Source organism: Aethalodelphis obliquidens, unplaced genomic scaffold, assembly GCF_003676395.1.
Source record: "Aethalodelphis obliquidens isolate GAN/ISIS:26980383/991018 unplaced genomic scaffold, ASM367639v1 scaffold84, whole genome shotgun sequence".
Taxonomy (NCBI): Eukaryota; Metazoa; Chordata; class Mammalia; order Artiodactyla; family Delphinidae; genus Aethalodelphis; species Aethalodelphis obliquidens.
Window position 1 is genome coordinate 5,716,362 of NW_020838028.1, and position 24,685 is coordinate 5,741,046.

General features: G+C 35.7%; 1 protein-coding gene across 1 annotated transcript in view; it reads right to left on the reverse strand.

The window, feature by feature from the left end:
- The window catches only part of CNTN1 (contactin 1), a 378,978-nt gene that overhangs the window by 23,513 nt on the left and 330,780 nt on the right, over positions 1 to 24,685 (reverse strand). The window contains exons 21-22 of the mRNA XM_027093461.1: positions 21,638 to 21,750; positions 20,694 to 20,850 (exon numbers count right to left, since the gene is read on the reverse strand). Coding sequence (XP_026949262.1) covers positions 20,694 to 20,850; positions 21,638 to 21,750 — 270 coding nt within the window. The remainder of the gene's footprint in view (positions 1 to 20,693; positions 20,851 to 21,637; positions 21,751 to 24,685) is intronic.

Consider the following 24,685-nt stretch of genomic DNA (forward strand, 5'->3'; position numbering starts at 1 on the left):
AATATGTTGATATATCACTTGCCAGTTTAAGAGTTATATTCCCTCTTATTGGAGCATTAAAGTTTTCCTGTTCTATTTGTGACAGTTTTGCAGGAATTTATTTTTAAAAATAACAAGCTCATTTTCTTTTCTAAATGGTTTTCAGATTTATGTTACAGTGAGTAAGTGTCAAACCTCAGGAGAGAAAATTTAAAACCCAACTCTCTTTCTCAGCACAGACAATTGCCTCTATATATTCCTAAGAAGGTTACAAATTTCAACAGAGCCTATAATTTTTCATAGGAAAATTAATTTTGAAATAGTACTTTAATGGTTGATGTATATATCATTTTAAGATAATATAATTATTTTAATTCACTTATTTGTTGCTCTTCTTTCAGGAGAGAATATAAAGTAATATCTTTTAAAAATTTTTTTTAATCTTTTTTTTTTTTTACATCTTTATTGGAGTATAATTGCTTTACAATGGTGTGCTAGTTTCTGCTTTGTAACAAAGTGAATCAGCTATATGTATACATATATCCTCATTACCCTCCCTCTTGCGTCTTCCTCCCACCCTTCCTATCCCACCCCTCTAGGTGGTCGCAAAGCACCGAACTGATCTCCCTGTGCCCTGCGGCTGCTTCCCACTAGCTATCCATTTTACGTTTGGTAGTGTGTATATGTACATGCCACTCTCTAGCTTTGTCACAGCTTACCCTTCCTCCTCCCCATATCCTCAAGTCCATTCTCTAGTAGGTCTGTGTCTTTATTCCTGTCTTACCCCTAGGTTCTTCATGACATTTTTTTTTTCTTAAATTCCATATATATGTGTTAGCATACGGTATTTGTCCTTCTCTTTCTGACTTACTTCACTCTGTATGACACACTCTAGGTCCATCGACCTCATTACAAATAGCTCAATTTCGTTTCTTTTTATGGCTGAGTAATATTCCATTGTATATATGTGCCACATCTTTTTTATCCATTCATCCGATGATGGACACTTAGGTTGTTTCCATCTCCTGGCTCTTGTAAATAGAGCTGCAATGAACATTTTGGTACATGACTCTTTTTGAATTATGGGTTTCTCAGGGTATATGCCCAGCAGTGGGATTGCTGGGTCATATAGTAGTTCTTTTTGTAGTTTTTTAAGGAACCTCCATAATGTTCTTCATAGTGGCTGTACCAATTCACATTCCTACCAGCAGTGCAAGAGCATTCCCTTTTTTCCACACCCTCTCCAGCATTTATTGTTTCTAGATTTTTTGATGATGGCCATTCTGACTGGTGTGAGGTGATATCTCATTATAGTTTTGATTTGCATTTCTCTAATGATTAATGAAGTTGAGTATTCTTTCATGTGTTTGTTGGCAGTCTGTATATCTTCTTTGGAGAAATGTCTCTTTAGGTCTTCTGCCCATTTTTGGATTGGGTTGTTTGTTATTTTGTTATTGAGCTGCATGAGCTGCTTTTAATTTTTGGAGATTAATCCTTTGTCAGTTGCTCCATTTGCAAATATTTTCTCCCATTCTGAGGGTTGTCTTTGGGTCTTGTTTATGGTTTCCTTTGCTGTGCAAAAGCTTTGAAGTTTCATTAGGTCCCATTTGTTTATTTTTGTTTTTATTTCCATTTCTCTAGGAGGTGGGTCAAAAAGGATCTTGCTGTGAATTATGTCATAGAGTGTTCTGCCTATGTTTTCCTCTAAGAGTTTGATAGCTTCTGGCCTTACACTTAGGTCTTTAATCCATTTTGAACTTATTTTTGTGTATGGTGTTAGGGAGTGATCTAATCTCATACATTTACATGTACCTGTCCAGTTTTTCCAGCACTATTTATTGAAGAGGCTGTCTTTTCTCCACTTTACATTCCTACATCCTTTATCAAAGATAAGGTGACCATACGTGCATGGGTATATCTCTGGGCTTTCTATCCTGTTCCATTGATCTATATTTCTGTTTTTGTGCCAGTACCATACTGTCTTGATTACTGTAGCATTGTAGTATAGTCTGAAGTCAGGGAGCCTGATTCCTCCAGCTCTGTTTTTCTTTCTCAAGATTGCTTTTGCTATTCGGGGTCTTTTGTGTTTCCATACAAATTGTAAAATTTTTTGTTCTAGTTCTCTGAAAAATACCAGTGGTAGTTTGATAGGGATTGCATTGAATCTGTAGATTGCTTTGGATAGTAGAGTCATTTTCACAATATTGATTCTTCCAATCCAAGAACATGGTATATCTCTCCATCTACTTGTATCATCTTTAATTTCTTTCATCAGTGTCTTATACTTTTCTGCATACAGGTCTTTTGTCTCCTTAGGTAGGTTTATTCCTAGATATTTTATTCTTTTTGTTGCACTGGTAAATGGGAGTGTTTTCTTGATTTCACTTTCAGATTTTTCATCATTAGTGTATAGGAATGCCAGAGATTTCTGTGCATTAATATTGTATCCTGCTACTTTACCAAATTCATTGATTAGCTCGAGTAGTTTTCTGGTAGCATTTTTAGGATTCTCTATGTATAGTATCATGTCATCTGCTAACAGTGACAGCTATACTTCTTTTCCAATTTGGATTCCTTTTATTTCCTTTTCTTCTCTGATTGCTGTGGCTAAAACTTCCAAAACTATGTTGAATAAGAGTGGTGAGAAGGGGCAACACTGTGTTGCTCCTGATCTTAGTGGAAACGGTTTCAGTTTTTCACCATCGAGGACGATGTTGGCTGTGGGTTTTTCATATATGGCCTTTATTATGTTGAGGAAAGTTCCCTCTATGCCTACTTTCTGGAGGGTTTTTATCATAAATGGGTGTTGAATTTTGTCAAAAGCTTTCTCTGCATCTATTGAGATGATCATATGTTTTTTTCTCCTTCAATTTTTTAATATGGTGTATCACATTGGTTGATTTGCGTATATTAAAGAATACTTGCATTCCTGGAATAAACCCCACTTGATCATGGTGTATGATCCTTTTAATGTGCTGTTGGATTCTGTTTGCTAGTATTTTGTTGAGGATTTTTGCGTCTATGTTCATCAGTGATATTGGCCTGTAGTTTTCTTTCTCTGTGACATCCTTGTCTGGTTTTGGTATCAGGGTGATTGTGGCCTCGTAGAATGAGTTTGGGAGTATTCCTCCCTCTGCTATATTTTGGAAGAGTTTGAGAAGGATAGGTGTTAGCTCTTCTCTAAATCCTTGGTAGAATTCGCCTGTGAAGCCATCTGGTCCTGGGCTTTTGTTTGTTGTTAGATTTTTAATCACAGTTTCAATTTCAGTGCTTGCGATTGGTCTGTTCATATTTTCTATTTCTTCCTGATTCAGTCTTGGCAAGTTGTGCTTTTCTAAGAATTTGTCCATTTCTTCCAGGTTGTCCATTTTATTGGCAAAGAGTTGCTTGTAGTAATCTCTCATGATCTTTGGTATTTCTGCAGTGTCAGTTGTTACTTCTCCTTTTACATTTCTAATTCTATTGATTTGAGTCTTCTCCCATTTTTTCTTGATGAGTCTGGCTAATGGTTTATCAATTTTGTTTATCTTCTCAAAGAACCAGCTTTTAGTTTTATTGATCTTTTCTATCATTTCCTTCATTTCTTTTTCATTTATATCTGATCTGGTCTTTATGATTTCTTTCCTTCTGTTAACTTTGGGGGTTTTTTGTTCTTCTTTCTCTAATTGATTTAGGTGCAAGGTTAGGTTGTTTATTCGAGATGTTTCCTGTTTCTAAAGGCAGGATTTTATTGCTATAAACTTCCCTGTTAGAATTGCTTTTGCTGCATCCCATAGGTTTTAGGTCGTCGTGTCTCCATTGTCATTTGTTTCTAGGTATTTTTTGATTTCCTCTTTGATTTCTTCAGTGATCACTTTGTTATTAAGTAGTGTATTGTTTAGCTGTCATGTGTTTGTATTTTTTACAGATCTTTTCCTGTAATTGATATCTAGTCTCATAACGTTTTGGTCGGAAAAGATACTTGATACAGTTTCAATTTTTTTTAATTTACCAAGGCTTGATTTGTGACCCAAGATATGACCTATCCTGGAGAATGTTCCATGAGCACTTGAGAAAAATGTGTTTTCTGTTGTTTTTGAATGGAATGTCCTATAAATATCAACTAAGTCCATCTTGTTTAATGTATCATTTAAAGCTTGTGTTTCCCCTCACTTTCAGTCTGTATGTGTCTCTAGATCTGAAGTGGGTCTCTTGTAGGCAGCATATATATGGGTCTTGTTTTTGTATCCATTCAGCAAGTCTGTGTCTTTTGGTGGGAGCATTCATCCAGTTATATTTAATGTAATGATTGATATGTAAGTTCTTATTCCCATTTTCTTATTTGTTTTGGGTTTGTTATTGTAGGTCTTTTCCTTCTCTTGTGTATCTTGCCCAGAGAAGGTCCTTTAGCATTTGTTTTAAAGCTGGTTTGGTGGTGCTGAACTCTCTCAGCTTTTGCTTCTCTATAAAGGTTGTAATTTCTCTATCAAATCTGAATGAGATACTTGCTGGGTAGAGTAATCTTGGTTGTAGGTTTTTCTCCTTCATTACTTTAAATATGTCCTGCCAGTCCCTTCTGGCTTGCAGAGTTTCTGCTGAAAGATCAGCTGTTAACCTTATGGGGATTCCCTTGTGTGTTATTTGTAGTTTTTCCCTTACTGCTTTTAATATGTTTTCTTTGTATTTAATTTTTGACAGTTTGATTAATACATTTCTTGGTGTGTTTCTCCTTGGATTTATCCTGTATAGGACTTTCTGTGCTTCCTGGACTTGATTAACTATTTCCTTTCCCATATTAGGGAAGTTTTCAACTATAATGTCTTCAAATATTTTCTCAGTCCCTTTCTTTTACTCTTCTTCTTCTGGAAGCCCTATAATTTGAATGTTGGTGCATTTAATGTTGTCCCAGAGGTCTCTGAGACTGTCCTCAGTTCTTTTCATTGATTTTTCTGCTCTGCAGTAGTTATTTCCACTATTTTATCTTCTCAGTCACTTATCTGTTCTTCTGCCTCAGTTATTCTGCTATTGTTCCCAACTAGAGTATTTTCAATTTCATTTATTGTGTTGTTCATCACTGGTTGTTTCATCTTTAGTTCTTCTAGGTCCTTGTTAAATGTTTCTTGCATTTTCCCTATTCTATTTCCAAGATTTTGGATCATCTTTACTATCATTATTCTGAATTCTTTTTCAGGTAGACTGCCTATTTCCTCTTCATTTGTTAGGTCTAGTGGGTGTTTATCTTGCTCCTTCATCTGCTGTGTGTTTTTCTGTCTTCTCATTTTGCTTATCTTATTGTGTTTGGTGTCTCCTTTTTGCAGGCTGCAGGTTCATAGTTCCTGTTGTTTTTGGTGTCTGTCCCCAGTGGCTAAAGTTGGTTCAGTGGGTTGTGTAGGCTTCCTGGTGGAGGGGAGTAGTGCCTGTGTTCAGGTGGATGAGGCTGGATCTTGTATTTCAGGTGGGCCGGTCCACATCTGGTGGTGTGTTTTGAGGTGCCTGTGGATTTATTATTATTTTAGGCAGCCTCTCTGCTAATGGGTGGGGTGTTTTTCCTATCTTTCTGGTTGTTTGACATAGGGTGTCCAGCACTGTAGCTTGCTGTTCATTGAGTGAAGCTGGGTGCTGGTGTTGAGATGGAGATCTCTGGGAGATTTTCGCCATTTGATATTATGTGGAGCTGGGAGGTCACTTTTGGACCAGTGTCCTGAAGGTGGCTCTCCCACCTCAGAGGCACAGCCCTGACTCCTGGCTGGAGCACCAAGAGCCTTTCATCCACACAGCTCAGAATAAAAGGGGGGAAAATTAAGAAAGAAAGAAAGAAAGAAAGAAAGAAAGAAAGAAAGAAAGAAAGAAAGAAAGAAAGAAAGAAAGAAAGAAAGAAAGAAAGGGAAAGAAAGAAAGAAAGAGAAAGAAGAGAGGGAGGGAGGGAGGGAAGGATGGAAGGAAGGAGGAAAGAAAGAAAAGAAAGGAAGAAAGAAAGAAAGAAAGAGAGTGAAAGAAAGAAAGAAAGAAAGAAAAAGAAAGGAAGGAAGGAAGGAGGGAAGGAAGGAAGGAAGGAAGGAAGGAAGAAAGAAAAGAAAGAAAGAAAGAAAGGAAAGAGGATAAAATAAATTAAAGTAAGATAAAATAAAGTTATTAAAATAAAAAATAATTATTAAGAAAGCAATTTTTTTAAACAGAAAAAAAAAGAAACAAAAAAAAAACGGACGGATAGAACCCTAGGACAAATGGTGACAGCAAAGCTATACAGACAAAATCTCACACAGAAGCATACACATACACACACACACAAAGAGGAAAAAATAATAAATCTTGCTCTCAAAGTCCATCTCCTCAATTTGGGATGATTTGTTGTCTATTCATGTATTCCACAGATGCAGGGTACATCAAGTTGATTGTGGAGCTTTAATCTGCTGCTTCTGAGCCTGCTGGGAGAGATTTCCTTTTCTCTTCTTTGTTCGCACAGCTCCCGGGGCTCAGCTTTGGATTTGGCCCCGCCTCTGCGTGTAGGTCGCAGGGGGGCATCTGTTCTTCGCTCAGACAAGATGGGGTTAAAGGAGCCGCTGATTCGGGGGCTCTGGCTCACTCAGGCCAGGGGGAAGGAGGGGTACGGAGTGCGGGGAGAGCCTGCGGCGGCAGAGGCCAGCGGGACATTGCACCAGCCTGAGGCGCGCCGTGCGTTCTCCTGGGGAAGTTGTCCCTGGATCCCGGGACCCTGGCAGTGGCAGGCTGCACAGGCTCCCCAGAAGGGAGGTGTGGATAGTGACCTGTGCTCGCACACAGGCTTCTTGGTGGCGGCAGCAACAGCCTTAGTGTCTCATGCCTGTCTCTGGGGTCCGCCCTGTTTAGCCGCGGCTCGCGCCCGTCTCTGGAGCTCCTTTAAGCAGCGCTCTTAATCTCCTCTCCTCGCGTACCAGGAAACAAAGAGGGAAGGAAAAGTCTCTTGCCCCTTCGGCAGGCCCAGACTTTTCCCCAGACTCCCTCCCGGCTAGCCGTGGTGCACTAAACTCCTGCAGGCTGTGTTCACGCCGCCAACCCCAGTCCTCTACCTGGGATGTAAGCTCTGAAGCCCGAGCTTCAGCTCCCAGCCCTGCCCGCCCCAGTGGGTGGGCAGACAAGCCTCTCCGACTGGTGAGTGCTGGTCGGCACCGAACCTCTGTGCAGGAATCTCTCTGCTTTGCCCTCTGCACCCCTGTGGCTGCGCTCTCCTGCGTGGCTCCGAAGCTTTCTCCCTCCGCCACCCGCAGTCTCCGCCTGTGAAGGGGCTTCCTAGTGTGTGGAAAGTTTTCCTCCTTCACAGCTCCCTCCCACTGGTGCAGGTCCCATCCCTATTCTTTTGTCTCTGTTTATTCTTTTTTCTTTTGCCCTACCCAGGTACGTGGGGGAGTTTCTTGCCTTTGGGGAGGTCTGAGGTCTTCTGCCAGCGTTCAGTAGGTTTTCTGTAGGAGTTGTTCCACGTGTAGATGTATTTCTGGTGTAACTGTGGGGAGGAAGGTGATCTCCGCGTCTTACTCTTCCGCCATCTTCCTGATTCCCCTAAAGTAATATCTTATAATTTGAGGGAGGTACATTTATCCTAATATTCCTTCCTTAGGATCACAGAATATTTCCAACCCACTTGAGCGTACAGAACAGATATCTTAATGTACTATTTTAAGCCACCAATATATAAACATTCATAAAATGCAAAATTGAGTTTACTAACAATTAAAACTATACATTTAAGATATACCATTGCACAAGATTACCCATCTTATGACTAGTTTATTGATGCATAATATTATGACCCATTATAATATTTGCTGAAACTTTATATTCCACAAAACTTGGTATTATGCAAACAAGGTAAAATAAACAGATTACTATTTAGTAAGACTGTAATTTTGCTGTTACCCAAAATTCAGAAAAAGAAAGCCCATTTTGAATGTACCGTTCATTCATTTTCTGAAACTTCTTCAATGTACTTACATTCTTCAAAAATGTTAAATTCCTTAATTTACGACTCTGTTTCGGAAAGCACTTATTATATATGGAAATCCCTTCTCAAGCTAGGTTCCAATTTTAGTTACATCAACAGTATTCTTTCCAGATTCCATCCTCCTAGTATAATTTCCTAAATGTAGAAAATACCACCAAATGCAGCTCTTGAGGGGAAGGGATTGTCTCACAGATTTAAGTATTGTGGACTATATAATCTAAAATGCAAAACAAAGCAAAGACATGTAGAATTCTCCTGTAACAGTAATAACTTAAACTGTTCCTATGCCTATTTACCTACTTACATGTTCTTTAACAGTGGTAGTGACAAATATATAATTTTATGGATAAACTTGTGTTTACTGACTTTGGATTAGAGTTCTCTCAACTTAGTTTATTGACATACTCTTTGGTTACTTGTTTGACATCATAAATCTTTGTTTTACTCTCAGGATCCATGTTGGTGATCACCGTTTATTACCTAAATAAAAAATAATCCTGCCTAAATTTTCTGCTTTTGAAGCTAACTTTCTATCCTTCCTATAACATTCCTCTCTCTTCTGCATTTTTATGAAGTTGCCTTTGACTTAGTTTCTTCTTCTTCCTTTTCCTACATCCACGTTTATTTACCTCTCTATTTAACTTTTAATATTAAGCAGAAATATTTTTCTCTTTGCTTCCTTGTGAATACAGTCTCCATTTTTTGCTCAGATGTTCATTCCTCAAGGAAGATTTTTCCATCCTCAGATTTGTGGTAAATTTTATCACATTGAGCAATCATGGAAATGCCATATTATTTATTTAAGGGTAGACTTGTGACTCAGTTCTAGACAATATGGGAAAGATTTTCTGAGGGCCTTCTGGGAAAGGTCATTCATTTTAAGAATAGAGTTTCAAAAGAGAGAGACCCCTTCTTTCTTGGACATCATCAGACCTTTTTGTAATAATTCCTAGCACTGCGGCAGCCATCTTGCAACCACAGAGAGCCTTAGATGAGCCTTAGAATGAACCTGATTCTGAGACCTCCCAAGTAGAGAAAGCTGGGGAGGGGGGAGGGGAAACTGGTCCTTGATTATATGTTTGAGACACTGATTTCACGAAAGACATAAGGCCTACCTATCTCTCAAGCAATTTTGAGTTGAGAGTTTGTTACTGACAGCTGAAAATATTCTAATAGATAAAAACTCTCTGTCCAGCTATTTAAATTTTTCTTTAACTAAAAGTAATGAATCTTTTTTTCCCTTGATCTCCTATTATATTAACAATAACTTTGGGCAACACCAACAACAATCTGCTATCTCTATTTCTGTATCAGACTGGTATGGGTTGTAGATACTTATACAATTATGCCAAGTGGTTCTCTGACAAATTTATTATCTGAGCTCAGCTGGATTCTCAGTTTTGCTAGATAATTTTTTAAAAATCATATACACCTGGATGTCTAATAGATGTAGCATGAGCTAGCATGCCAAAATTTGAACTCCTAATTATTTTCTCCAGTGATCTATTTTCAGTAGATGATTCTGTTAAGTAGATATTCTGTTGGCCACTTAAGTAGATGATTCCACTGGTTAATCTAAATTCCTAAGAGTTATGCCAATTCCTTTTTCACACCCCTTATCACCAGAAAATATTGTTAGGTCTTCTTCCAAATAAATACTGACTATAACTATTTCTCACTTCTTCTACTGTGACCACGCTAGTCAAAGCTGACTTCATCTCTTACTTGGACTATCACCTTTTGGCTACTATTTCCTGCCCTCCTTATTTTCTGATATTTACAGAGATTTTCCCCACAATTCACAGGATTTCTACTTCCTTCCAAGGAATAGCAAACATACAACTTGTATAATATAAATCTGATCATATCAGTCCACATTTTAAAATACTTCAGTAGTTTCTCGTCACACTTAGAGTAAATCCCAAAGTCCTTAAGCTTGTTATGATTCAGGTCCTATTTACCTCTCCAGACTCGTTGTGCCCACTCTCCCCATGGCTTGCTCGGCCCCAGTCACACTGGTCTCCTTGCTGGAACACTGAACATTCAAACCTACTCTTTGCTTGGGGCTTTTTAATGTTCTTGTAGAAATACTTTTCTTTCCAGATAACTGCATGGACAATTTCCTCACTTCATTTGATTTTCTTTTCCACCCCATCAGAGCAGGATTTTCCTGCCACTCTTATTGAAAAACATGTTTTGAAAGGATACATGTACCCTAATGTCCATTGCAGCACTCTTTACAATAGCCAAGACATGGAAGCAACCTAAACGTCCATCAACAGATGAATGGGTAAAGAAGATGTGGTACATATATACCATGGAATATTAATCAACCATTAAAAAGAATGAAATCATGCCATTTGCAGCAACCTGGATGGACCTGGAGATTATCATCCTAAATGAAGTAAGTCAGACAGAGAAAGACAAATATCATATGATATCACTTATATGCAGAATCTAAAAAAAAAAAATATGATACAAATGAGCTTATTTACAAAACAGGAACAGACTCGCAAACTTAGAGAATGAATTTATGGTTACCGGGGGGAAGGGCAGAGGGGAGAGATAGACTGGGGGTTTGGGATTGACATGTACACACTGCTATGTTTAAAATAAAATGCCTTTCCATGGGACAAAAAAGAAAAAGAAAAGAAAAGAAAAAGAAAAGAGGGCTCTAGCCCTCTTCCATCCCTCCTTACCCACCTGCCTCTGCTTTATTTTCTTCATACATTATCTCTACCTGACAAAATGTTATATATCAATAGATTGATTTTACCTCCTCCCTATAGTATGTAAGTTCTGTGTGGTTTGCTTAGAGAAATAAGACCTTCACCCACACTATTTTATGGAAGTTTTTCTTTTGATATTACCAATGATTTTATTATGGGCTGAATTTTACCCCTGAAAATCCATATGTTGAAGCCCTAATCCTTAGTACCTCATAATGTGACTGTATTGGGAGACAGAGTCTTTAAAGAGGTAATTAAGTTAAAATAGGTTATTGGGGTGGGCTCTAGTCCAATATGATTGGTGTTCTTATAAGAAGGGGAAATTAGAACACAGACCTACACAGAGGAAAGACCATGTGAGGACAGAGGGAGAAAATGGCCATCTACAAGCCAAAAAGAGAGGCCTCCAAAGAAGCCAAACCTGCCAACACCTTCATCTCAGACTTCTAGTCTTCAGAATTGAAAGAAAATACATTTCTGTTGTTTAAACAAGTCTGTGATACTTTGTTATGGCAGGCCTAGCCAACTAATACAGACCTAAAAAATACCAAATTCAATAGTCTTTCTCCACTCTTCAATGTTGTCAACCCCCTTTTTAGTCTTACAACTTTGAAATAAATTATGTAAATTAGTATTTTTTAAAATACTATTTAAAAACAACAGAAAACACCTGTATACTTATCAGCAGGCAAACAAATATTGATAACATTGTTACCATCCTATAAGCTTCTTCCTGATTGCCCCTCACAACACTGTGCTGAATTTTGTGTTAATCATTCTCTTTTGGGGGAAGTTTTACAGGTCATATATGTACCTCTTTAAAGGTTGCTTTATTATATTCTTTTTGAACTTAATATAAATAAATTTACATTGTATCTATTATTCTATTACTTCTTGTTTATGTGCAATAAATATTTGAGAATTTTTATAACAGTTCATTATTTTGCTTAAAAATTAAACATATCGGGCTTCCCTGGTGGCGCAGTGGTTGAGAGTCCACCTGCCGATGCAAGGGACACGGGTTCGTGCCCCGGTCCGGGAAGATCTCACATGCCGCGGAGCAGCTGGGCCTGTGAGCCATGGCTGCTGAGCCTGCACGTCCGGAGCCTGTTCTCCACAACGGGAGAGGCCACAACAGTGAGAGGCCCGCGTACCGCAAAAAAAATAAAAAATAAAACATATCAATCTAGTGTCAATAACATTTAAATACAAGTTTGAAAAATATTTGCTACAAATATGGCATGAAAATATTAAAAATCTTGCTTTATAAATTGGTCATAACAATTTAAAGAAAGTAATTAATAGTAAACAAAAAAAGAATATAAACAGAACTTCATAGAACTGAAACTAAGTAGCTATTAAATATAATATATTCATTGCAATAGTAATTAAATAATAAAAATTATGAGATAATATCTTTGCTTAATTAATGAAAAATTTTTGAATAGCAAAATGCTAGTTAAAAAAAGACTTGTTTAATGATAAAATGTGGGCCTTGCTATTTGGATAGCAATTTGGCAATTGTCAAGTATTTGCCAAGTCTTTGAAAAGTCCTGCCCTTTAATCCTGTATTTCCACTTCTAGGAATCTTTTCTAAGAAAAACTTGGAAATTCAGAAAAAAGGTCTGTATACAATAATATCCATTATGATGTTATCATAATACTGAAAAAGGAAATATGGGGAGTGACTAAATATAGTAGCCACATTGTTATCTGTGAGTCCTAGTGATCAGGTGATATTAATCATTATTTTCCATATCTTGGGCAAATCTCCCTTTCAGATATTTTCATGATATAGCTTTAATATCTTCAGCTTCTCTTATCCTATAATTTTAATGGTGCTTCTAATAATATGAATTTCTGTATCATGAAGTCAGTTTAGAAGTTAAAACATATTTATTTTTTCTCTTTTATTTAATTTAACTTTCCCTAAAAATCCATATTTAGCTTGGTTCTTCTTATTAGTTTTGATGTAAACCTACTTATTTTTGGAGAAGGACATATTTTTCTTGGAATTTCAGCACCATTCCTCTTGCCCCCAATGACCTCCTGACTATCTCTGAGGTAAAAATGTGAAAACAATATTTCCTACATTCTCTTGACACTGAGAGGCACTAAGGGGGTGAACTGGGAGGTCATAGAAAAGCAGAAGCCACTGCTGCTCTGGCTGTGGTGGGCAGGACTGTGGGCCTCAGCTGATATTAAAGGAAGGTGGTGCCACTGCCTTTAGGATTCATCTGTGGATCCCCTACTTTGGGACTGCAAGCAGATGGAACACCAGTGGGGGGTTCCCTTCAACTACTTTGCTTTTCTTAAAGCCAGCAGACATTCATTTTCACAGTTCTTGTAAAAGGTTTTCTTTTTTAAGACTCTAAATTAAATTATCCAGAGAGGTTTCATTTTTCCTGAAAGCTGCACCATCTTTCACTGACAGAAGAGAGAGAGGAAAGAATTTTATAGTATATGTGGGTCGATCCTGATTTTATTGGAAACTAGTTCAATCATTATAGAATTGATCAGAGATCTGTAATCTGTTGATTAAAGCTATTGACAGTCTAAGGGCTGCTTGTAAAATGGGTGAATTCCCTCCTCATCACCAACAGTGTTTAAGCTGATGTTGAGAGAGCATAAGTCATCAATGTCCTGCAGAGAGTTCCAGCCCTTGGGAAGGAGTTGAACAAGATGGTCTAGACATTTTCCTCCAGCAAGCCTATGAATACTTTTATAATATTTTTATCTCTAACTTTTATATTCCACCTGAAAATTTTTACAAGAAACATTCTAAAATGTACATTTTTACCCTCTGAATAGTATGTAATATCTTCTTTAGTCATTTATCCTCAAAAAGATCTTGTAATTTGCTTTGCTTTGCAGAGCAAGAAAAAAGTAAACTATCCTATATATAGATTCTTTCTGAAGAAGAATCTGCTTGTGCTGATTGGGCTTCATACTTTCTCTTTACTCACCAGCCCCACCAATTCCCCTTTTGTTCCACTCCAGTTTATTTTCTTCACTATAGCAAAAATGATCTTAAATCAGATTGCATCACTCATCTCCTAAAGGCTCCTCGATGTTTTCCCACTGAACATAGAATAAGGTACAAACTTCTGACAAAAGCCTTTAAGGACGGGATGAGGGAGAGAGTTAAAATGAGAGGAGAAGGGTATGAGATGAGTCTGAGATGGAATCAAGACCGTTCATGGCTTTGCCCCTCTCATCTCTCCAACTCATCCCACACCTCTACGTAATGGTCACACTGGTCTCCTTGAACATGTCAGGCTCCTTCCCGGTACCCGGCACTCTTAGCCCCACTTGAGGGGTCTGGCTAGTTCCTTTTCTTTAGACTTCAGCCCAAACATTTCCTACTTAAGGGAGGCTTGAACTGATCATCTCATTTAAATCAGTTTTACCTCTTTTATTCTCTATATTAGCCACTTATATTTTCCTTATAATCCTTAATAAAGCTAAATATAAATAAACTTTATTATTTGGTGTTAGTTCTTTATTTTCCTGATATCTACTAGTTTTATTATTTTTTTAAATTGATTTACAATGTTGTGTTACCTGCTGGTGTACGGCAAAGTAATTCAGTTTTATATATATATATAGTTTTATATCTTTTTCCATTATAGTTTATTACAAGAGACTGAACATAGTTCCCTGTGCTATACAGTAGTTACTTGTTGTTTATCTATTTTATATAGAGTACTGTGTATCTGTTAATCCAAAACTCCTAATTTATCCCTCCCCCACCCCCTTTCCCCTTTGGTAACCATAAGTTTGTTTTCTATGTCTGTGAGTCTTTTTCTGTTTTGTAAATAAGTTCATTTGTATCATATTTTAGATTCCACATATAATTGATATCATATGATATTTGTCTTTCTGTGTCTGACTTAGTTCACTTAGTATGATAATTTCTAGGTCTACCCATGTTGCTGCATGTAAGCTTCGGAAGGGCTTGCCAATTATTGTAACCAGTAACCTAGCAGAATGCCTGACATATTGTAGGTGTTCAGTAGATGTTTAATGAATGAATCAATTTCCTGGAGAGCAAAAGTATTATACAAATATGGACTATTTTAAGAGTAAGGTTTATTTATCAGAGGAAAATACTACTTGCACATTGTAACACTAAAGTATAGCTTTAGAGACTAAGACCAAATTTTATAAAACAAAATTATTTTGGTAGTAAGTAAATCTTGGAGTATTATTTTTAATTTTCCCTTCTATTTTTATAATGTATTCCACTGATTAATTTTCCTATCAAATTATGTCTGAATCTAAGTAAATGAACAAATTATGTTGGGACTGTTGTGTGAATTTACTAGTAGCTAAAAAAACCATTGGGGAAGATTCAGGAGAACCTGAGTTAATTTAAATGCAGAGATGCCATCCATGGCCTGACAAAGTGGCAAAATCTGCTTCTAGAACTACTGCTCAAAGCTTCTGAAGGGTAAGTAAACCTCTGAGAATTCCCTTTGCTGGGAGTTCCTAGCCCTGTCCATCAACTGCTGAAACAACCCTGAGTCATTCATAGAGCTACATTAACAATAATCAAGGCAGTCACTGTTCTAAGTCAAATTTAGAAATGCGAAAAAATATTAGTTTGTTCAGATAACTTCTTGTCCTTTTTCATGTTTTTTGTAAAACTAGGAATGCTATACAGTTGGAAAGATTTTAACTGTGTAGTCAGGACTGAATGGTAATAAAAGGAATTTATATTTTAGAGGTAATTTTAAATGTAAGCTACTTGTCAGCCTAGAAATACATAGGTTGAATTTACCCTCTTAAACTCTTGAATCCCACACAACATGTAGCAAAGTAAAGCAAAATATTTGGTAATTTCAAAATAGTTAGGGTGATAGCATTTCATGAATGATAATATCTGATTGTGTCATAATTACAAATACAAGACTTTAAAGTTATGATGATGGACCTATAAGAATGGCAAGCAACTGTAACATTATTGTCATATAATATAACATTCCAAAATTTTAGGTTAGTAGTTAATTTATTTATTGAAATCTATTTTTCCAAATGATACAGGACATTTACAAAGTTACAGATTTGGGGATCACTTAATTATATAGCATCCTGTCATTAAAGAAGGCAGGATAAAGTAAGCCTAAGATCACCATGCATATTACCCTCTCCTTCTATATATAGGCTATTGTACAAACTATTTTTGGTTTTTGAAAATGCTTACCAAGGATATTTTGCAAAATTGCTGACATTAATTCTTTATGAATTTTAATTTCATAAAGCATGAATTAAATCTAAACATTCCGACTATCCTCTTGTTCCTTTTATACTACACTACTTACATGGGTAATGGAGAAAGGAGCATGTGAGTAATGGAATCAAACATCTAAAAGTTCCACCTAAAGACTGGTTTACTAGCCCTTTGTCTTCTGCTACTGGGAAGAAAGGACAAAGTGAAAAAAAAATGTGTTTTTCATCAGTATTGAAGTCAGTGGCTTTGGTTTTATATATATAGTTTAACTTAATAGCTTGGAGTTACCAAAAATAGTAGGTTAAATGTTTAGATTACATCATCTATGGTGACATCAGGATAAATTACAGATTTATTCAAAGACATGAAGTCAACAAAATAAATATATAGTACCTTTAAATCAAGTGGAAAAGATGCCTTGTTCTTTTAGAACCTACCCTAGACTTTACCACTACCCTCTTTCCAGTCCAGACCATCATCATCTTAATCCTTCTATGCCAATAACCTTGTAATTCATCTCCTTATATCTTACTCCCCTACTATATATATTTTCCATAATCACGAAAGTGATTTTTCAAGTGCAAATATCTTATCATATTACTCCCACCTTAAAGATTTCAAATGACTACTTTTTGCCCTCAGGAAGAAGTCCAGACTCTAAAATGTCCTTGAAAGTCTTCATTTGACTAAGATAGCTATAGTGTGTTTAAAACTAAAAGGAAAATAAAAGCTCAAAGTATGCACATTCACACATCAGTAATGAAATACACGCTTCTCTGTGGACATTTATTTATGACCAAAGATCCTTGTTAATCTATGTTCTAACATTTGTAAGTGAATATGTCACAAACTAAATTAATTTATTAAAATTTATATTTAGAATATTGTAGCTATCTTCACCAGATTCTTAATTTAACTCACAATGATCTATAAAAACAAAAGATTCTTAAAAGACAATATAGAATGTATTAGACATAGTATGTTTGTGACGAAACATTTACAGTATTATGTTTGCCTCACTGTGAGCTATAAACATCTGATAGGGAACAATTTATTAAGACAGCAGCTGACAGTGTTAAGGTCAGAGATAAGTGGAGTTACAGATTACCATGTCTAATAAATTTTCTAGAATATCTCTAAGTCTTAATCTTTGTAAGAATCAAACTTGTGGATGAGTATGTCATAATGTAAATCACATACCCAATGGGAAAGCATTATCAACATTCTAGACATCTAAATTATAGTTTAAGTTGCCAAATTATTCTTACTCTATACAGAAATCATGAATTTATTCAAGAATTATTTGTTAAAACCCTGTTATGTGCCAGATATGTCCTCTGAGTGCTGGGGATTCAAGGGTTGAACAAGGCAGGCAAGAACTTGCCTCCTCAGAGCTTACATTCAAGTAAAGATAAAGATAGACAATAAACAGTATAAATTAATAAGATAATTCTAAATAGCTATAAATGTTATGAATAAATTTTAAAAGTGACATGATATGACAAAACATTGGAGTAGAGGGCTATCTTACATTGATGGCTGTATAATAATTCTTCATTGAGAAGGTGACATCTGAGCAGAAACAAAAATGACAAGAATGACCTGCTGTGCCAAGATCCAGAGAATCCCAGGCAGCAGCAAGAAAAAGTACAGGTGGTTAAAGGTAATACGAACAATGTTGGTATGTTCAAGAAGCAAAAAGAGGTCAATGGACCAAGGGTGAAATCAATTAACTGAAGGGAGAGAGTTTGGCAGGGCCAGATTATAAAGGTAGGTGGTGAGGAATTTAGATTTCATTTTATAGGATATCTTTCTAAGAGGAAAGTTATATGATTTGACATGTTTGAAAGGATCAGTCTGGCTGCTGCATAGGGAATGGACTATAGGAAGTCAAAACTGGAAGCCTAAAAAATTTTTAGAATTGTCATGGAGCCAGCGAGGAATGATTGTGACGTGGACTCGAAGGCATGTGGAAATGTACAAATGGTAGTACATTTTAAATATGTAAACTATGCCTCACATATTTTAGACATTTAATGTATATTTGTTGAATGAATGAATCAATGAATGGACAGCATAATGTTATAAATATGAAAATGTAGCAGTGTATTATATTCATGGCTACATATTTTAGGCCTGAAAACTGAAACAAAGGAAAGTACTGGGAATCTTTTAAACTTATGAGAAAGCTTAAAATTTTCATTTGTATTTAATTGCTTTTCTCACTACAAATAATTTAAACAATTTGAAAATAAATCCAAACTTAAATGAGAAAATTCTAGAATGGTGCTATTCACCAAACATCTGACATTTCCTAATGTTAATTCTACAGTTTTTTTTTTTTTTTGTACAGTTATGGTCAGATTGAGATAAATAATAGAAATTCTGCATTAATAAGAATATTTTCCATTATTTAGCAAAAAAAGAGGAAACTATGTTTGAGGTTTCTAAAAAATCATACTCTGTGTCTTCTGCACATGGGCTGTTTACACTGGGCAATCAGACTATAAACTTGGTGTGCTGCAGCTGGTCCATACTACCTTCCAAAAGGCAACCATTACATTTTAAGGAAGTTTAAGAGTTAGTTGTTGAAAACACTGTTATTAAAATTGAAATTATGTAAACTTATTAGTTAAATGAAAAAGTTTAAAACAAAGGTAGTAAATATTCAGTTTCTTCACTTCGTAATTATTTACTACATTTTAATTGTCTTCAGTGCCCTTGAGGTTATGCCTGTTGCGTCTGTATGGTGACAATCCTATCACAGTGTGCTCCTAACCACCTCTTTCCAACTCCACATTTATGACATCATGTGGGAAGCTTGAAATCGGACATGATGAAATATTTGCATCAAAAAAATTGGCAAACACTATAAACCAGGGCTTCCTCCTACCCAGGAGAGTCAATTGTTTAACATTTACCGGCACACCACTAGTTATAACTGTACTAATGCTACTGTCACTGCTACAGCATCTGTCCCTGCTAAGAACTTCTATAGTCTAAATTCCAGAAACTACGTTCTGCTTTGCATTAGGAATGAATCAAGGGTAAAAATGAAGAGAGCAACAGTGTTCCACTGCTGGCTTTTAGACAGGGAAAGTCAGTGTTCAAAAGTACTTTACTTAGTTCGTTTGCATTTTACCACCCTCAAAATAATGTCCACGTTTGCCTCTCATTTCCTTTTGTGAAACAGCCCTGCTAAGTGTGAAACTATGGAAGCTGTGTGTTATCAAAGTTCAAAATTTAGAAAGTTTCAAAGATAAAAAGATGACATTTTCTCCTATTAAAATAGTGATGACTTAAAAGAAAGAGACTAATGTTGGAACGGTGCAACATTAGTACTCATACACAATGATAATAGGAATATAAGTTGATAAATATTTTAAAATAAATTTTGAAATATAGAAGTAAAACTCTTTAACTTATTGTTTAAATTTAACCTGCAGAAAGATTATTTAAATTTAACCTGCAGAGATATTTATAAAAATGCACTCAAAATAGTGTTATTTATGATAGGAAAAACTGAAATGGGTAGATAACTTTTGTACATTTGTTTGAGAGAATATTATGTATAATTTTAAATAAAATGCATAAAGTTTTCAATGACATGAGGGATGTTCATAAAACATAATTGATAAAATTTGGATATGACACGATATATTAAATCACATGAAACTATATATGTATATAGGGTAACTAAAAGTAAATTCCACTGAACATTAGTTAAGCAGTTAGTGTTTGGAATATGACTATTTTCTTTTCCTTTCATATTTTCGCAATTTTCTAAAAAGACATAATAATACTGTCTAAACTAAAAGTGTTTTCAATGTAAATAATTTGAATTTATAAGAAAACTTAAAATTTCCATTTGTATTTACATGCTTTCTCACTGCAAATAATTTAAATAATTTGCAAATAAATCCAAACATATTTTTTAAAAGTCTAGAATAGTACTATTCACCTAACATCTGACATTTCCTAATGTTAATTCAACAGATTGTTTGCATAACCATGATTGGACAAAAAACATTGGAATTGTTTCAAAGCGTTTTTATTTTAGGTTCATATGTAACATATTCATCTATTTAGCTATAAATCACCAAATTTTCTTCTAAATCAATTATTGCCATCTTTGCTTTAGCATATTCTAGCACTTCATAGTCTCATAAAATTCTCAAAATGACCTCAATTTTAGTTCAGTATAATTAAACTATACCATGCATACAGTGTGAGTGAAAATATCAAAATTTTTAAAATTAGTAGAGTTCTACAGGAAGAAATAACTGCCTTAAATATTTGTTTCAAATTAACCAATGCTGTGAGAAATAATTAGAGTCTGCAGAAAAGGAATAGCTATACTGAGACAAATAGACATACTGGTAAAGGAAGGAACTATCATCTACTGTCTTTCTATCTTATTATATTAATATGTGTAAGATAAAGAAAAGGGGTGAGAAGAATACTGATAGTTGTCCAGTGAATTCCTTTTGATATAAGAGAATTTTGGATATTATTATCTAATGATCTAGTATTATGTACCATTTTAATGCATTATGGTATTTTAATTGTGCTTTGCTGTCCAGATAATAAACAATAGGTATGTGATAGGTTGCAAATGTACTTTGTGACTCATAAAGGGAGAAGTTTCAAGTTTCAGGGCATCCTTACCATTTCAAATCTACTTACAAATGATACTGATATTAGTGTGAATATCAGTCCCACATTTACCCTTGAGAAGTCATATGGGCCTAGAACTTACGAGTACTTAATTAAAACGTGCCTTAAATGATTGGCTTACCTGAAATTTTGACTTGAGACACCACTCCATCTCCTCCATCACTGTGTGCACGAACCTCTACAACATATTCTCCATCCCTGGGGATTGGTACTTCTATGGAGTGTTTATGAGTTGAATACAGCTTGCCATCATGCTGGCCATCAGGTCTATAGAGTACCTTTAAAAGTTTCAAAATATTTATATTTAATAAATTGGCAATAAGGAGTCAATGCCCTAACATTAAAACCAGAATAAAAACGCTTATACTTTTATTAATTAAAAAAAAATCTTAGGGAACTGTGTGTAATACTAGCTGGAAAATTCATGTTATTTTTAATTCACAGAAATTGATTTCATCTATTTTTAGGGTGATCCAAGAGGATGCATCTTAAGCATCTAAATTTTATTTTTTGAAATTACCAAAATAGAGAGAATGTGTCTTTTTATGAAAAAGGTAAAAAAATGAGGGCTCTTTCAATATATTAAATTAGTCTAAAAATTGCCTAGTAATTAAAATTTTTTCACACTGTTTCTAAAAGTTAGTGTTGACTGAAAAATGTGATAGTGTGATATAGAGAATATATAGAAATAACCTTTTTTTCCATTTTTGTTCATTTACAGAGGGTACCTCATACATCAAAGAATTCACTGTGTGCTTGGCGACACTATCTTAATCATTGTCAAACAAAAATGGATTCTTTCTTTCTCTCTTTTTTAAACACCAATTATTCTAACAACTCTATTCTTTAAAGCAGTTATTCTATCTTGCTCATTTGACATAGTATTTTTCTAGAATTCACTGAAGATCTTTTCTCATTTCAAAATTTATCATGTCATCTGATTCTGCTTCACAGCTAGAATAAAAGAGAGCTGGATGGGTTTTGGCAAAATAAAACACGAAACATCAGTCACTCTTTGTAAGAATGAAGCTTGTGTGGGAAATAATCTAGTAATCTTTTATATACCTTATATCCTGTCACTGTGGATTCATTTGACAGTGCAACCACATGATCCCAGGTGATTATGTAGCGTGAACCAGACCTTACGGAACTGATGATCCTTGGAGGCTGGCTTGGAGCTGTGAAAGTAATAACATGCAACTGAGAGTCACCATATCCAATTTCAGTTCTGCAAGCTGTATCACATTGGGAATTATAATACTGATAATGACGTGACAACAACAATGGCTAATTCTGATGTTTGTACTGTTTGCCTGGCACTATGGTATGCACTTTACATCCATGGGTTCATTTAATGCACTGGGACCCTGGGAGGTAGGTAATAAAATGATCTCTTATTCTCTTCTCATCAACCTTCATTTGGATATCTCTCTCCACCAGTCTTTTTCTTTTTCTTTTTTTTTTTTTGCGGTACGTGGGCCTCTCATTGTTGTGGCCTCTCCCGTTGAGGAGCACAGGCTCTGGACGCGCAGGCTCAGCGGCCATGGCTCACGGGCCCAGCCGCTCCGCGGCATGTGGGAGCCTCCCGGACCGGGGCACGAACCCGTGTCCCCTGCATCGGCAGGCTGACTCTCAACCACTGCGCCATCAGGGAAGCCCCTCCACCAGTCTTTTGAAACTTCTATTTTCAAGGTCATCAATCATCTCCACTTGGCCAAATCTAATGTCACTTTTTTATTCTTTTAAAACTTAACATCTTTGCAGTATTTCACAGAGTTGACCTTCCAATTCTTTCTTGAATATCTTTTCTTAAATTTCATAATCTCTTATAATCTTTCCTCCTATCTCTCAGGTTCTTCCTTCTCATTAATCATCCTTTGCTAGCTCCATGTCCTCTGCCCAGTTTCCAAATGGTGGAATGACTTAGGACTTGATTCTGAGCACACTTCTCTCCTCTATATATGAATCTTCTCTAAACCTCTCACCTGGGCCCATGGTTTTGAGTACACACAATTTTATCTCAAGCTCATCTCTCTCTCGACCTCTAGACATATATGTGCAACTTCCTATCTCCTCCTAAATGTCTAAAAGGTTTCTCAAATGCAATATAATCAAGACAAAACATTTACTATGTACCCCCAAATCTGTCTTTCTGTGAGACTTTACCATATTTACTAAATGGTACAACCAAACCCCCAATTTCTCAAGCCAAAATCGATTCAGTCTTCCATTCCATTTATTGCCAACATCCAAATTAGCTGCAAATTTTCAACTCTGCCTGCCGAAAATTTTCCACTTCTTTCTATCTCCATTATCACCTAATGCTGGCTACCAAGGTTTCTGCCTCAAATACTAAAAAACGTCTCCTAATTTGCTATTCTGCTTTCACTTTTATTCCACCAATATCCATTGTCTACCCAGAACAATTTAAAAAAAAACATAAATTGGATATCACTCTCTGCCTTACTATTTTCCAATGATTTCTTATCACACTTAGAAAGAATTTAAACTCCTTACTATGATCTATAAGACCCTTCTTATTATGACTCCAGCACACTTCTTCCTCCTCAACTCAGAGCCTATGCTCTGGAACTATTGGCCTTTCTAAAAGTAAAGCATACCGCACTCTTTTCATATAAAGGCTTTGTGCTAGTTATTTTATCTGCCTGATAGAATCTCCTCTGCAAAGACTTCCTTCTTATTACTCATATCCTAGGTCAAATGGCATCTTCTCTAAGAGGATATTCCCAACCATCAGATTCGAATTTGGCTCCCACCCAGGCAGTTTTAAATTGTATTATCTGTTTATTTATTGTATTTTATTTATTACTTAATTCTAATTGAAGTGTAGTTGATTTACTATATTATATTACTTTCAGGTGTACAACAGTGATTCAATATTTTTATTGATTCTACCGCTTTAGAAGTTACAAAATATTGGCTATATTCCCTATGCTGTACAATATAGCCTTGCAGTTCATTTATTTTATATATAGCAGTCTGTACCTCTTAATCCTACCCCTATTTTACTCCACCCCCTTTCCCTCTCTGCACTGGCAACCACTGGTTTTTTCCCTGTATCTGTGAGTCTGCTTCTATATTGTTATGTTCGTTCATCTGTTTTATATTTTATTCCACATATAAGTGCTAGCATTAAGTATTTGACTTTGTCTGACTTACTTCACTAAGCACAATACCCTCCAGGTCCATCCACATCGTTGCAAATGGCAAAATTTCATTCCTTCTTTAATGGCTGATTAATACTCCATTGTATATATATATACCACAACTACTTTGTCCCTTCATCTATTGATGGACATTTAGGTTGCTTCCATATCTTGGCTGTTATAAATAATGCTATGAAGGCTGGAGTGCATGCATCTTTTCAAATTAGTGTTTTTATTTTCTTCAGATATATATCTAGGAGTGGAATTGCTGGATTTAAGTTTTTTGAGGACCTTCATATCACTTACCATAGTGGCTGCATCAATTTACATTCCAACCAATGATATACTAGGGTTCCCTTTTCTTCACATCCTTCCCAACATTTGATATTTGCAGTATTTTTGATGACAGCCATTCTGACAACTGTGAGGTGATAACTCATTGTGGTTTTGATTTGACTTGGTCAGTGATTAGTGATGTTGAGCATCTTTTCATGTGCCTATTGGCCATCTGTATGTCTTTTTGGAAAAATGCCTATTCAGATCTTCTGCCCAATTTTTTAATGGGTTGTTTGTTGTTTTGATATTGAGTTAAATGAGCTGTTTACATATTTTTGATATTAATTGCTTATCTGTCATATAATATGCACATATTTTCTCCCACTCAGTAGGTTACCTTTTCATTTTTTCAATGATTTCCTTTGCTGAGCAAAAACTTTTAGGTTTAATTTGGTTCCATTTGTTTATTTTTCCTTTTGTTTCCTTTGCCTAAGGAAACAGACCCCAAAAAATGTCAAATAGTATTCAGCCTATCTTTTCTTATAGGAATTTTATGGTTTCTGGTCTTACATTTAGCTCTTTAATCCATTTTGAGCTTATTTTTGCATATGGTATTAAGAAAATCTTCTAATTTCATTCTTTTGCATGTATCTATCCAGTTTTCCCAGTA